The 14349-nt window shown below is 31.2% G+C and overlaps 1 protein-coding gene across 1 annotated transcript in view; it reads left to right on the forward strand.

Annotated features, from left to right (window-relative positions):
* LOC118189260 (uncharacterized) overlaps positions 1 to 14349 on the forward strand; it is a 115831-nt gene that overhangs the window by 43259 nt on the left and 58223 nt on the right. The window contains exon 12 of the mRNA XM_035359843.2: positions 3839 to 3925. Coding sequence (XP_035215734.1) covers positions 3839 to 3925 — 87 coding nt within the window. The remainder of the gene's footprint in view (positions 1 to 3838; positions 3926 to 14349) is intronic.

Consider the following 14349-nt stretch of genomic DNA (forward strand, 5'->3'; position numbering starts at 1 on the left):
TAAATAACTACTGCTATTAGTAAAAGAAATCTTTAAATGCATTTTATGTAGTCTTTCTAAAATAAGTTTAACCTTGGCGAAATTCAAAAATATTCGCCAAGGTGATGGGCCGAGAGAAAGAAACATTTTCAAAATAACGTCATCAAGTAATAATCAATCAATAAGTAATCAGTAAGTAACAATCAGTAAGTATCAAATGTAATTTTAAAGTTTTTTTCTCTGTCCTAAATCTGTAAATAATTTGAATGCTTTACGAAATTACGTGTTCATCAAAAGCACCGTGGACGGAAATATTGTCGTACAAAATATAGCGGAAGAAAAGAAAGCAAACAGAAAACTTTGCAGACTTGAAAACACTGCTGTTCACACACACAAAAAAGCGGTTAAAAAAGTTCGCAAATTTAAAACATTATCATAGACAATATCGTGGTAAAAATTAAGCACCTTACAAATCATCGCAGGTTCGCAGACATGTGTTTCCACTTTCAAATGCATATTCACATAATGATTTGTGAAGGCAAGATGGAAAGAGGAATATTTTTACCTCTCTATTTCATATTTTTGAATTAATTAATAAATTTTTGCTGAAAATGCAAGAAGGAAACTTCATTTAAAAGTTGAAAATGAGTCGAAATGATTATTAAGGTTATTATTTAATTAAACTGTTTTATAAACTTTTAATACTACTTTTTCACGAAAACAATTTTAAATATGAAATATAAAGGTAACACTATTCCTCATTCCTTCTTGGGATCACAAATCATTATGCCAATATGCATTTGAAACTTTTAGTCTCGAAACACATGTTTGCGATGATTTATAGGTGCTTTATTTTTCCCCACTACATTTTCAACGACGATGATTTAAATCTACGAAGTTTTGAGCGCTTTTTATTACAATGGGGATTTGTAGCATGATGTTTGAAAGGAGCAATGTTTCCTTTTTGCTTTGTTTTCTTCCCATGATGTTTTGAACGACCATGTTTATCTCTAGTGCTGTTTTCCCCGCAAAGTTTTCATTCGCAACGTTTTTGCCTGTAAAGTTTCTTGCCCCATATCAATACCATGAAGCAAAAATAAAATAAGTTTGAAACTTATCGGTGAAAAATTATCGAAATTCTAGTTTTTAAGGCCATACAATTCTTCATGCTGCATGTCATTTTTACAGACGGCATTTGATCTGATTAGGTCGTTCATCCATACACTATTCCAGAACATTTCTTAGACTTTTACTTCCTGCATCCCAAAAAAGTCTCAAATTCAACTTACCAATGAACGCTAATTTACCCAATAACTAGCGCAACCGAACACTATGAAGAAGTGGACGCCATTTTGCTTTAGAAACAGCGACGTTGAGAATCATTTCAGTTAAGGAAAGAATCTGCTGAGGTTTTTTGATTCTATAAGGAAAGACGATTTATTCAGTGGTTGCGGAATCTGAAAAATTATTCTATTATTTAATCAAAAATTCTTTTAGATATGTTTTCTTCAGTAATGGAAGAAACGGATGAAATTTTAAAATTATTCTATTATGTAATCAAAAAATTCTTTTAGATATGTTTTCTCTCAGTAATGGAAGAAACGGATGATATTTTAACCCTTGCTGTACCTACATCAAGACGCGCGTTCCAAAAAGTATCGAATTTAATCTACACTTCATATTAAACTTCCAGACATTAGCTCAAATTAACATCGCGTGAGAACGAGGTGTGTGAAAATATTTTGAATGAGGCGGCAAATGAAAGCTTGACTGTGAAATTGGCATTGTGATATAGCATCGGATCAAAATAGGAAATAGTCGTATCTGATGTTTATCGTATTAATCGTATTCTGAAATTGAGCCTAACTTCACGGAGCTCGCTTTCTAAAATAGGCTTCAAACAATTATAACATTGGCTATGCTTCTAAATCCTAAATTTCAGCAATATTTAAGCCTACAGCAGGAGAAAATGATCAGATGATTAAGTTTAAAAAAAAATTGCAGTAAAAGAATTCATATAGAGGAAAGTACATCTTATCTGAACTTTCGGGAACTCTTCATAAAGGTTATGTTTACTATTTTTAAACTACTTTTCTTTGGATCCGAAAAGGGATTGCAGACTCTCTTGAAATGCTGCTACCTACTGCTTTGCTTCAGTACTTTTTCTCGACTCTTCTGAGATGGTTCCGGATACCGAAGAGTTTGCATTTAAAATTTTAAACAAGTTTAAACTTTTTTTTTAAAATACAAAATGTGAAAAAATAAAAAATAAAAAATAGGCGATTCTATGCCAGTTACCTAACGTATGTCTTTAGAAACATGTTTCATAATTTAGACCAAAAACAATAAAAACAATTTAGCATATTATAAATTAAATGTATTTTAAATTGCATTAATTAAACACACTGGTAAAAAAGCGAAACAAAAATTTACCTTATACAAATTGATTAAATTTGGAAGATCAAATAAAGATCTTAGCTTTCGTGCTGTAGAACTGTGGAAACAGCTGATAGTGTCTGTTTCCAGATTATATCTTTCTCGTTCATGCATTTTACGTAATTATGTCTAAGGATTTTATTTTACAAGATAATATTTGGCATCTCGGTATACGCCATTATCTCATCCAGATACGGATACTAAACAAACGTTTCCATTAAGAACGAGAAAATAATTAATCTGTTCTTATAAAAAATCGTACTGTTATTACAACACTGATTAATACTAGAAATGCAAATGCAGTGCATGAAATCTGAACTTCACACAAAAAAAGCATTGCTTTTAATACTATACATATACGTTTTTCTGCTTTCCAGATCAACAGCAATTTTTCAACATCATCTTCGTAATCGATTTCACTCTCTTCGCAACGTTAGCCTATTTAATGACGTCTTTGTTTTTCACATTCGTACTCGGCATACTGCATGCAATAGCCAACTGTCGGATAGGCATGTCATCTTATTACATTTCGATAATCTCTTTTTCACCACTGGTGATCCTAACAATTTGACTCTTTTCATTAACTTTCCTAAAACTCATTATTAATGAATTTACTTTATGTTTACGCAAAAAACACAAAATCAGTTTAAAGTTCAGAGTTATAGCGGGTCCTGTGTGCTGAATAGTAGTAACAGGTGTACTGACGCTCATGGGTAGTCATAGCATTGTACACAAAAGAATAAATCAAAAGCTAATTGTACAGTCATGATTCATCGACTTCGAGTCGTATCCCAAACAAAAACGTTCGCTTTCAAACAGGAAATATATTAAATTGGTTATGTTTCAAGCAGATGTTTCCGATGTACCTCTTCATATTATGTTAACTGAAAAGAATTCACCTGCATCGAGATATGAAAAAGTATCAATAGCATAGTATGTCTACAACAACATTAACGTTACAAAAAGAAAAATAGTTAATAATTTCGCCGTTGCCACTTTCAGGTAAACGAATGTTTCAGTAGCCGAGACCTTGACACTTTTAATTTGGACAACATCTGTAGTAAATCCTTTTGTAATTTAAAAATAGTAAATTAAAATAAAAATGCAATATTAGCCCTCCCATTTTATTTGATTTTTATGATAAAATCGATATTCAGTTTTATTAAAGACCTAAGCCAGACTGTGGATAGAGACAGAAATTAAGAAGTTGATAAATAAGTAGAACAAACAAATATTTTCGTTTGAGTACAGCAGCGATATGACGCATGAATTTTCGAGCGATACATTCCTTACGAAATGCTTGTAAACTTATAAAAGTAGCCGCGTGAGTGATATAAAAAGTAAATATAGAAAAAATCTCAATAATTACAATTAATTATGTTTGTAAATATATGAATTTAATTTGCAGTATCGTTCATCTTAGGAATTCATGGAAATAGCAGTGGATGGAGAAGAAGAGTCTAAAATTCCTGTGTACTATGCAGTAAAAGGGTGGGACACTCCAACCAATGTAAGAAATAGTTTCTTGTTTATTTCTTTGTTCATAAATCCATAACTACCGAAATGTATAATCAAAAATAGTATAATGAATTGCTTTATTTTTTTCTGGTTCTATAACTGGCAAGTAAGAAATTTTGATTTACCAATGAATTTAGCATTGAAACATGTTGGGAAGTAAGGTATCTCATAAAACTGTATAATATGTAGATTGTTAGTAAGTTACAAGTAACTAGATTGAACTTTTCGTGGAAATGACATCCGACCTAAGGTCTTGTAAATCAAACTGACGACTTTCTCTCCAAACAGTATTTGTTAAGTCTCTTGGTTAAGTCTCTTGAAGTCTCTCCAAACAGTATTTGTTAAGTCTCTTGGTTAAAAAAAGTGTACACGGGTAGATAAGGCCATAAATGTTACAAGCAGCTACAGGCAGATGAAGCTACAGAAAGAAGAAATTGCAAGTGGCGACAGAACGAAAACTGCATAAAATTCTCAAGTAAACAACTAGTTTTGTTTTATCACATATGTAACTCCCATATATACTGATACACTTAACGTAGGACTCTACAGGGCTCTAAAAAAGCTGCAATCCGAATTCCGCAAGACATTCCTTTGTTGCTCGATCTGCACCAAGGCTGTCCTTCTTATGATTCAAGGCTTCCTTCTGATGACTCAAGGCTGGCCTTCTTATGACAAGACTCTGTATCTGACTATACCACGGTATTTTGGCGAGATGCAGCCTGAAGCTGCAGGTATATGTGCAAGTATAAGTGAGTGGTCGGGACGCATATAAGCAAAATGTACACTGCTAGGGCAACGGCTTGAATTTGGCCAATGACAGTCCAGATGAGGGTCCCATTAACTCCGCCCACATGAGTGACGTCATATTTCTGACATTTGTTTACATTCTACTGTTCGGAGTTACGGAACAGGGGGGGGGGAGGGCGCTGTGATCACGTACGATGGAGGCAGGATCTTGGAAGAGCTCCTGAATTTTCAAAGGTGTTTTCCGGAAAATCTTCATTTATTTCAGAAAATTTTCGCGAATATCCTCTGCATTGTCTCGTTCTCAAAGCTGGGAGTTCTCCTGTACCTGGGGGGTCTTGTCTTCTTCTTTTCTCTAAGCTAAATCAAATATCTGTCACTAAAGTACCTTTAAATTCATTCATTTATTATGATCATTATTATTATTATGCTCATTTTATTATGTTTTGGCATTAAATACTTAGTAATTGCTTTAAATCATGTGGTTCGTTTTTGGTTACCATCTCGTAGGAACGCTATCCTTATCAGTAGCCCTTATCAGTAGTGTTAGCCCTACCCATTGGGGCCCCTTTGAGGAATGTCTCGAGAGCTAAAAACACGATCTCGGGCCTCAATGAATGTACAGAGTTGTAGTTTTTGCTCCTTTAATCTATATTTCCTATCTATTTAAATTAAAAGCATATATTAATACAGTGTGCCTCAAATTGATAAAATAGTACACATATAATAAATTATGACCATTAACTTAATAAATAAATAAAATGCTTATTTAAAAAAAATTAATTAATAATAATAATAAAAAACTCCGTAATTTATTTACTTATTTATTTTTGCTGATATGTTCTCGCCTTGTTTTGGATTTATGATTTTATCTGATGGTGTTTTCTGAATATATAAATATGTTGGAAACCGCAATAGATGATGTTACTTAGTTTAATGTATAACTTTGCATGATATTATATGTATCTTGATCTTATGTGTCTTCTGTTACTGTGTCTCAAGGTAGAGGCTAATATTGGTTTCCATGTAAAAAAATAAAAGTTTAAATTTAAAAAAATTTAAATTTTAGTTTCCCTGTTATAGCAAAAGTTAGCTTCTAAACTTGACTTATACTGTTATGTGACTGGACCCCCAAAATTTATTATTTTATTATTAATTTTCCCCATCTTTACCTCTATTCAGCTTTACAAAACAAACTCATTACACACACCTGGAAGACTGTATTTAATGTAAATGATAACAACTTTGACTACACTCATGAACACAATCGTGGTTTTTTTTTTTTTTTTTTTTTTAACAAAATTTTCTTACTTCCTTTCCTTTTCTTTCAATAGGCCCTTTTTTTTTTAATTATAAATAAATTTTTTTTTTTTCCTCTCCATTACTTTTGGGCCATTTATTTTTTACTTTATTTTGTCCCATCTTTTCTTCCTGGCCTTTCGATCTCGTATAAAATATACGAAGTTCCTTTTTACTCTCCTCTGAAATACGAAATTGTCCCCTTTCTATATACCTTTCCTTCTCGCACCTATGCTTGATTTTTCGCTCATCGGTGCAGAAAGACTTAGCGGTGCAACGAAAGACATCTGTCTACTTTGTCTGTCTGTTCGGAGTTACGAAGTGCGTTATTTGAATGTACATTTAGTTTTTCGGAATAAAAGTATATATATATGCGTATATATCTGTATATAACGATTTAATGTTTGTTTCGGAATATTAAGGATTATTCTTCTGTTCCAATACAAAATTAGGTCTAGTCAGATGGAAGTTACTGATGGCTGGAAGATACATGTAAAGTGTGGTTTACAAATTATTCTGCATATTGATAATAAGAAAACTTTTAAGTGACAATGACTTAAATCATCTACTATATAAAATGTACCTGCGGGAACTAAACCAAGTAAAGTTAATGTTAAGTTAGTGAATCCAAGTGCTATTTTGTGTCGGTAATTAATGCAGTAAATATTTTGAATCAAAATGCCACCAGTAACTATTGCCCAGTAACTATTGACATAGTGTGTGTCAAGAAATCCTTAAAATACATTTCATATATATCTATCTGAATATTTACAACATTAATTGTGCTTTAAGAAATAAATATGCTTTACAGGATTCAATATGCTTTCTTAGAAATAAACTTCATTTCATTATTAGAATGTAAAGAGTACAAAAGATGAAAAAGTGTATCCACTCTAATAAACATATTGAAATGTAATTTAGCTGTGAAACTACTGAAGTTAAATGATGAACATGTTATTAATAAGAACTGAATATATTTAAGATATGCTACCAACTTTGATATTTCAGGACTGTTGGATATGCTTATGTATGAAGATTAAATCACTATTTACTGACAAATTATGGTTCTGGTAAAGCATATATCATATTTGGAATCGTAGAAAGGAAGTTCATTATTTTTCTGAAATGTAAAAAAAATAATACTGAATAATTGTAAGTGCTTAGTGTAATAGACCTACTGAAATCTAATTTAGCAATAAAACTGCAAATGCTAAATGATGCTTAACAAAATTTAGCAAGAACTGAATTTAGTAAGATATGTTATCAGTAATGATATTTCAAGACTATCGAAAATGCCTAACAATGAGGGTATCATTACCTGTTCTAAGGGTGTAACGCTGAATTGAATAAGTATATTTTTATTTTCAGGAAACATACCTTCAAGTGAATTGCTTCAATTAATCAAATTCCAATTTAAAAAAATCACTATTAACTGACATTATAGTTCTGGTAAAGCATATACTACAATATTTGGAATTTTCATTGTTCAGTATGCATTCTTAGAAAGGAAGCTCATTGTTTTGTTAAAATGTTAAGAAAATAATAGTGAATAACTCTAAGTGCTTAGAGTAATAGACCTACTGAAATCTAATTTAGTTATAAAACTGCAAATGCTAAATGATGCTGAACATAATTTAACAAGAACTGAAGTTAGAAAGATATGTTACCAGTTATGCTATTTCAAGACTATCAGAAATGCCTAATAATGAGGTATCATTACGTGTTCTAAGGTGTAATGTTGAATTGAATCCAATAAGTATACTTTTATTTCCTGGAAACATACCTTCAAGTGAATTGTGTGAATGTGTGTTTATAGTTCTTTGCATCTAGTTAAATACAGTGAAACTTACATAAGCCAAAAACTGAATGGATTAAAAAAAATAACTTAAAGTTGTATTTCAAATTTTACATTTTGTCATATTAAAGACTGATTATCTGGGTTTCCACTGATGGTTGGACTTGATAAAATATGTCTTCAACAGGGCATTTTTTTTTTTTTTTTTTTTTTTTTTTTTTGAGAAAAAGCATTTAAATATTGATTTTCTTACATTAGTATGTATTTTTAACTGTGAAGTTTGTGCATTTAAAAATTGTAATGACATGCAGATTATTATATTTTCATTTATTTCTAATTTCATTAAATGTATTTTTTTACAATTTACTGCCTGATTTTATACATTATATGTATGAGTAATAATAATTATTGTTAAATATGCTATGTAACTTATATTGTGATCTTTATATTGAAACAACTTATATATTATGTATGTATGAGTCATGCATCAACTCATGGCAATTTAAATTGTATTGTTTGTAAGAAATTAATGATAATAAGATGATAAAATTAATCAAAACTGTAAGATATACAGTTAAAAGGTACTATTCTATTTTCGGAACCAGATTTTGTATGGATGGATGGATGTATTCATGTTTATGTGTGTGTATGCACACACACTTAGACACACGTGCATAAGCCCACTAGTGGCAGAGTGGTAAGATCTTTGAACACTGGATTAGATTCTATATGGGCAAATTCTTTGGCTTCATGGGCGTTTTCGTAGTTTTCCCCATTTGTAAAGTGTATACCAGCCAGTTTCCTTTAGAAAGTCCACAAAAGCACCTCCTCAACAGACAGATAGCTTCCACAGACTATAGCCTTGTCCATACTTGCCATACTAAAAAAATGAAACCCAAACCACTCGTGGATACATACATTACTTGTCTGAATCCTGTCTCGATAACAGACAAGTACCGGTTAAAATTGGGCTTTTAAAGATATGTGAAAAGAGTTTTGAATTAAAATCCAGACTATAATTTCATTATCTTGTAATAAATACATTGGACTTAATTGCACTTGCTGTAACTATTTAATATGAGTTCCACTAAGCTGTCAATAATGCTTTACATTAAGTGCTAAAATCGTGATCAGAATGTTATGAATTAGTATTATTGTTCGCATAAGTGCTTCACATTTAGAAGTCCATTCTATTATCAATAATTTAATATCCATTCTTAATAAATAAGAACAATATAATACTAACTATTACATTTATTTATTTACAAGTTCTATGAATTGCAATAATTTCCTTTCCACATATCTTCTTTTACAAAATACTTTCAGTCTATAATTCCTTTTTTAAATGTTAATTTCTCTCCATCATAAGGTAAAAATATAAGCACACATTATTGAAGAAAAATTATTTTAATTAAAATGTTCAAAGTATATGTTACAAAAAAACTACATACTGACGTCTATAATACATTTATTAAAACTTATTTATTTACTGCACTGAAATAATCAATTCTTAGATAATAATAGATAGAGTTTGAAAAGCAGAGGTCTAAGAAATCGTGTAACATTTATTTTACATAAGAATGACTGTATAATACATAATGATCTCAAGTTATCTTTTACTCAGACATTTCATGCTAACCTGTTTTTATTGCATTCGAGTTTTAAAACTAAGTATTTTTAATGATTTTTCTACTACTGTTTCAAAATTCTGATTTTTATGCCAGTCAGAAATGATTTTCTTCGAGTATACAGAATTAAATTATTTATTTCTGGATTAGTCATCGAGTAAATTAAATATAATACTTAGGACTATTACAAAATTTAAGAATTCCAACTTTTAACATGCTGCTTTTTATCACATAAAAAAATTAACCAAAATGTAAACTTGTAATCTTGAAAAATTCTCTATCTCTTAAGTCAAAATTGCCACTACAAACTTTCAGCACAAACTAAATATTACAAGTATATAAAAGAATACAGTGTATTGCCTGTAAAATAATGATAGTTGCATATTAACACAACACTACCCTTAGCTCAAATTTGGATTTAACACATGAAACGGTAAAAATTATTCATTGGGTGCAAGTTGATGGTTTGCACAACTTTTCTTAAATAGATACCCAAATTATTGATATCTATCATAAGTTGGCTAACATTATCAAATTATGAAAGAAAACATACTTTAGAATTTGAAAATATAAATTTTAATTATTAAATAAGGAAAATAAAGCACGTCCATCTCCAAATCTTTCTGTAATTGTTTTGCCCTATTCTTTTCCCCAAGCGGTTTGTTTTTTGCTTAAAAAAAATTAAATAATTTCAGAGACTTGGCATCACACAAACTTCAGCAGCATCGGCTATCTACCAAATGCATTTCCTTTTTCTTTCTTTTAGAAATTTTGTATTCCTGTAGAGTTTCCACTGTAGTTTTTTTTCCATTGTTGATAAATTCCAAAGAGCATATTTTAAAATTAAGGCAAAAAAATATCACAATTTGTTCATTAAAAATGTTGAAACTTGAAATACAACACAAAGAATGTATACGAAAACGGCGACATTGTCCTATTAAAGGATTGTTATGAGCATGGTTGCTAGAGTTTGGCACATTTAAAAAATTTGACGAGTTCTACTGAGGTGGTTGCAAGTAATAAATTAATTGCATTGTAATATGTGTATTTTTACTGTTAAGAATATAAAATTTTTGCTTATAATAAATATCTGAATATGCTAATTATTTATTTGCCCTCTTATGTGATTTTGATAAATTAGACACTATTTATTTTACATCAGTAATCTTCAGACTAATTTTAAATTTAGTTTCAGTGTGAATTTCTTTTGTTCTCTGCTTTCTTATGTTTAAATTGACATCATGTAAAGCAACATAAAAAATAAAACTATTAAAAAATATATGAAAAGCAAACAAATGAACAGATATGAAAATTTATCAGTTCAGTTTCATAGATATTCCATAGAAAAAAAACTTTAAGTTAATTAATAGGTGGGACTAATGAAAAGTACGAACTTCACATACAGGATCTCTCAGAAAAATACATAGAAACTTTAATAGATGATATCTATATATTGGTTTCTAAGTTGAATTATCTTTATAATATGTAGTATAATATTTCCTTAACATGTTCGTACTCTTGCATATATGTAACACATGACAGTGAACCAAAATGGATTTGGAGGACTCTGAGGGATGTTGTGTAGTACAAGAAATCGGTTAGGCTAAAGATCCTTCATCAAAAAATTATAGCAGAATTTTCAGCAGTCGCCTGAGACACATCGACTAAACATTGTTCAGTATTGTGCTATAACTCTAGCTGTTAATGGCTACCGCTGTGACTGAGCAATCTAAGTTACTGTACAGGTACACATTCATAAATATTATTATTAAACCTAGCATAGCCTCTGATATGTATGATTTAATTATAATTAAGTTCAATACTAAAGTACAAGAATTTTCAGCTAATCTTTGGAATATGGTAAACAGGTAGTTTGGCGACATTTTGATAAGGCGATAAAGGTTACTAGCTAGGACTTTAGCAGTGTACATGGATAAAGTCAAGAGAGTGTGCGCAATGCCATTTTGTGCAATGTTTTTTTAAGTGAAAATAGGTCGACATGTGCATGGATACCGTGTATGTGCAATTCTTAAAAACGCGGCAAGCAGTGGGCGATTCTGCACTTTCTCCCAATTTCGCACCTAATCTTCGTCACTTTTGTTCCATAAAAGTTCTAGCATAAGCGTAATTCGGCTAGCAGATTGTGGGAAAAATAATGTTGAATTAAAAAAAAAAAAAAAGCCTTTACTTTGTAAAAACAAAATGGCGTCCCCCCCCCCAAAAAAAACTAGCAGGGTTCGTCACTGAATTTTCGCCCCAAAATCGTTAAGTTACCATAATCCGAAGATTAACCGAATTTTCTTTTATTATTAAAGTGTGTGCATTTTTTTGATAGGCCGTTTATAAATATAGATGAATTTTAGTTTAATAGGACCGAGGGCCAGACCACCAGCCACCTGAGTGGTAAAGTCGCTGAATACTAGATATTTAGCCCAGGGTTCCAATTTTGCCGAATGCGCTGGCTGCATGGGCGCTTTCATGGTTTTCCTCAAGTGTAATGTGTTTAAGAGCCAGTTTCCCTTTGAAAGTCTTCCATAAAAGCATCCCTCCTGTTAAGCAGATAGCACTCGAGTGCTTTGTATAATTAAATAAACCAAACCAAACCGAATGCAAAAAAATCACTAAACTACTAAATCACTAAATCATGCTACTTGGCCTGTCAAAGGGATAATATGTAAGAACCTAAAACAGTATTAAAATTAATACGCTGCATTTTTGTGGATGCCAATTGCCTCGTATTTAGCACACATTGCTAATTAGCATCTATGTTCCCCAAAGCCTTTTATCATTTGAGCAAAGGATCTTTTGTCAAACTTGTGACTATTATACATTTTTCTGTAAACTTTAAATTTAAAACTGTGTAACTTCACGTTCAAGTCAAGGATGAATATTCCATAACATGTGAAGAAAACATATATTTATTTTCTCATATGTCGAACCTTTTTCAGTATTATACTCAAATATAAGGCTTCATACTATATTTAAAGTTTATATATATCAATATACCAGAGCCTGATCTTTAAAAAAAAAATCACATCACAGGAAATGAAATTTGAGATTAACATTACATGATATTCAAATTTATATAATTTTAATTTCAGCTTCAACATTATTCATTTCCTAGATTAAATCTTAACATGGACTATTTAGATAAAGCCCACCAGCGTCAAGCGGTTAATTCGCTGAACACTGGTAGTTCGTCTGAGGTTCGAATCCCTCGAACAGGCTGGCTGCATGGACATTTTCATGGTTTTCCCATGCGTAATGTGTATACAAGCCAGTTCCCTTAGAAAGTCCTCCATGAAGGCATCCCTCTGCTTAGGCAGATTGCCCTCGAGCTATAAATCACATAAACCAAATCAAACCCTTCAAAAAAGTTAGGAACAGATTATCATTTTAACACAGTAAACTTTTTCTTTGTGATCACTTCTGAAACTGACTACTTCTCCTCAATACACAAATTCTGGTACTGAACATCTTTTTGAAATGACAAGCTTTACACAAAATTAAAATCATGTAGAACTGCTGGTGGTCATCTTAGAGAGAGTTCACTGTATTTATTAAAGGTCAGAAATTTATTCAACTATTTCTAAAAACGCAAATTAATCAACAAAATCTGTACTTTGTTTCTGTAAGCATAATTAATAACAACTTCCAAGTTTGATTTAGTATATATGATTACAGTTTGTTACATTAACGAATGTCATTTGCTTGACAGATATGAAGAATTTCTTTTGAGGAGCTGTTTTGCTTGGAGGGTTGTTTTGGTTTGTTTGATTATGGAAAGCATACAAGGTCTATGTGGGAGGTATGTCTTTGTTGAGGATTTTCTAAGGGAAAACTCTCATATCCACGTTACGCATGTGGAAAACCAGGTAAGTGCTCATGCAGCCAGCCTGTCCAACTGAAATCAAACTCAAAGCGAACTATCAGCGTTCCAGTCACTTTACCACTCAGCCGCTGTTGGGCTGTGTGGGGAGGACCATGAAGGTTAGGTTAGGTTATTTAATTACGGCAAAGCCTCGAGGGCTATCTGCCTAAGGGGAGGGATGCCTTCGCGGAGGACTTTCTAAGGGAAACTGGCTCGTATACATGTTACACATGGAGAAAACCACGAAAACACTCATGCAACCTGCCCATTCACGGGCTTCGGACCGAACTACCAATTTAAAGCGACTTTACCGCTCGACCGCTCGAGGGCCATGAAGGAGAATAATTACATGCATTGAAAACTGAATTCTAAACTAAATGTATAAAGAAAGCAATGGAAATTTACTTATCAATACTAGTTCTTTATTAAATTTAAATACTGCTTAAAATAAATTTATAAAGCTATTGAATGAAAATTTTCTGTTAACATATTTCAGACATGTGTAAGGAGTAACAGATTAATTATTTCTAATATTATTACGTAATTTTCTTATAAAGGAATTAAAAAATAAAAACAAACAAAAGCTTCTTTAGAGAAATTATTCTACTATAAAAAACCATATACTACTGGAATTAACATCCCACTTTATCCAAAATTAAATAAATGCATTTTTAAGTGATAAATCAAGTTGTGAAGAAATATTAAATATGAATATATTCATCTTAATTATTTAAAAAAACTGAATGTGAAGATGGGAAAAATTAAGAGAAAAAAGCTTTGTAGATTATTTGCTAGAAATCTGACATTCTGAAAAATGAATACACGCATGCACACACTCTCACTCATATTTATATGCATAAAACAAACACATATTGATAGATATAATTCACATATGATTAATTATATATTGAAAATATATGTATGTGAGCATGCGTGTGTATACACACTCACGCATATAGTGAGAAATTTTGTAATGTTTGAAACATAAATTTATATTCCTTCTGGAATAGTAAGGAAATAATACTTTAAAGGAAAATTTCAAAAATAGTATCACTAGAACAAATTTACGTTGCGAAGTA

The sequence above is a fragment of the Stegodyphus dumicola genome, chromosome 10, assembly GCF_044657685.1.
Source record: "Stegodyphus dumicola isolate Sdum_Otavi_A_Nest chromosome 10, ASM4465768v1".
In the NCBI taxonomy this organism is placed as follows: Eukaryota; Metazoa; Arthropoda; class Arachnida; order Araneae; family Eresidae; genus Stegodyphus; species Stegodyphus dumicola.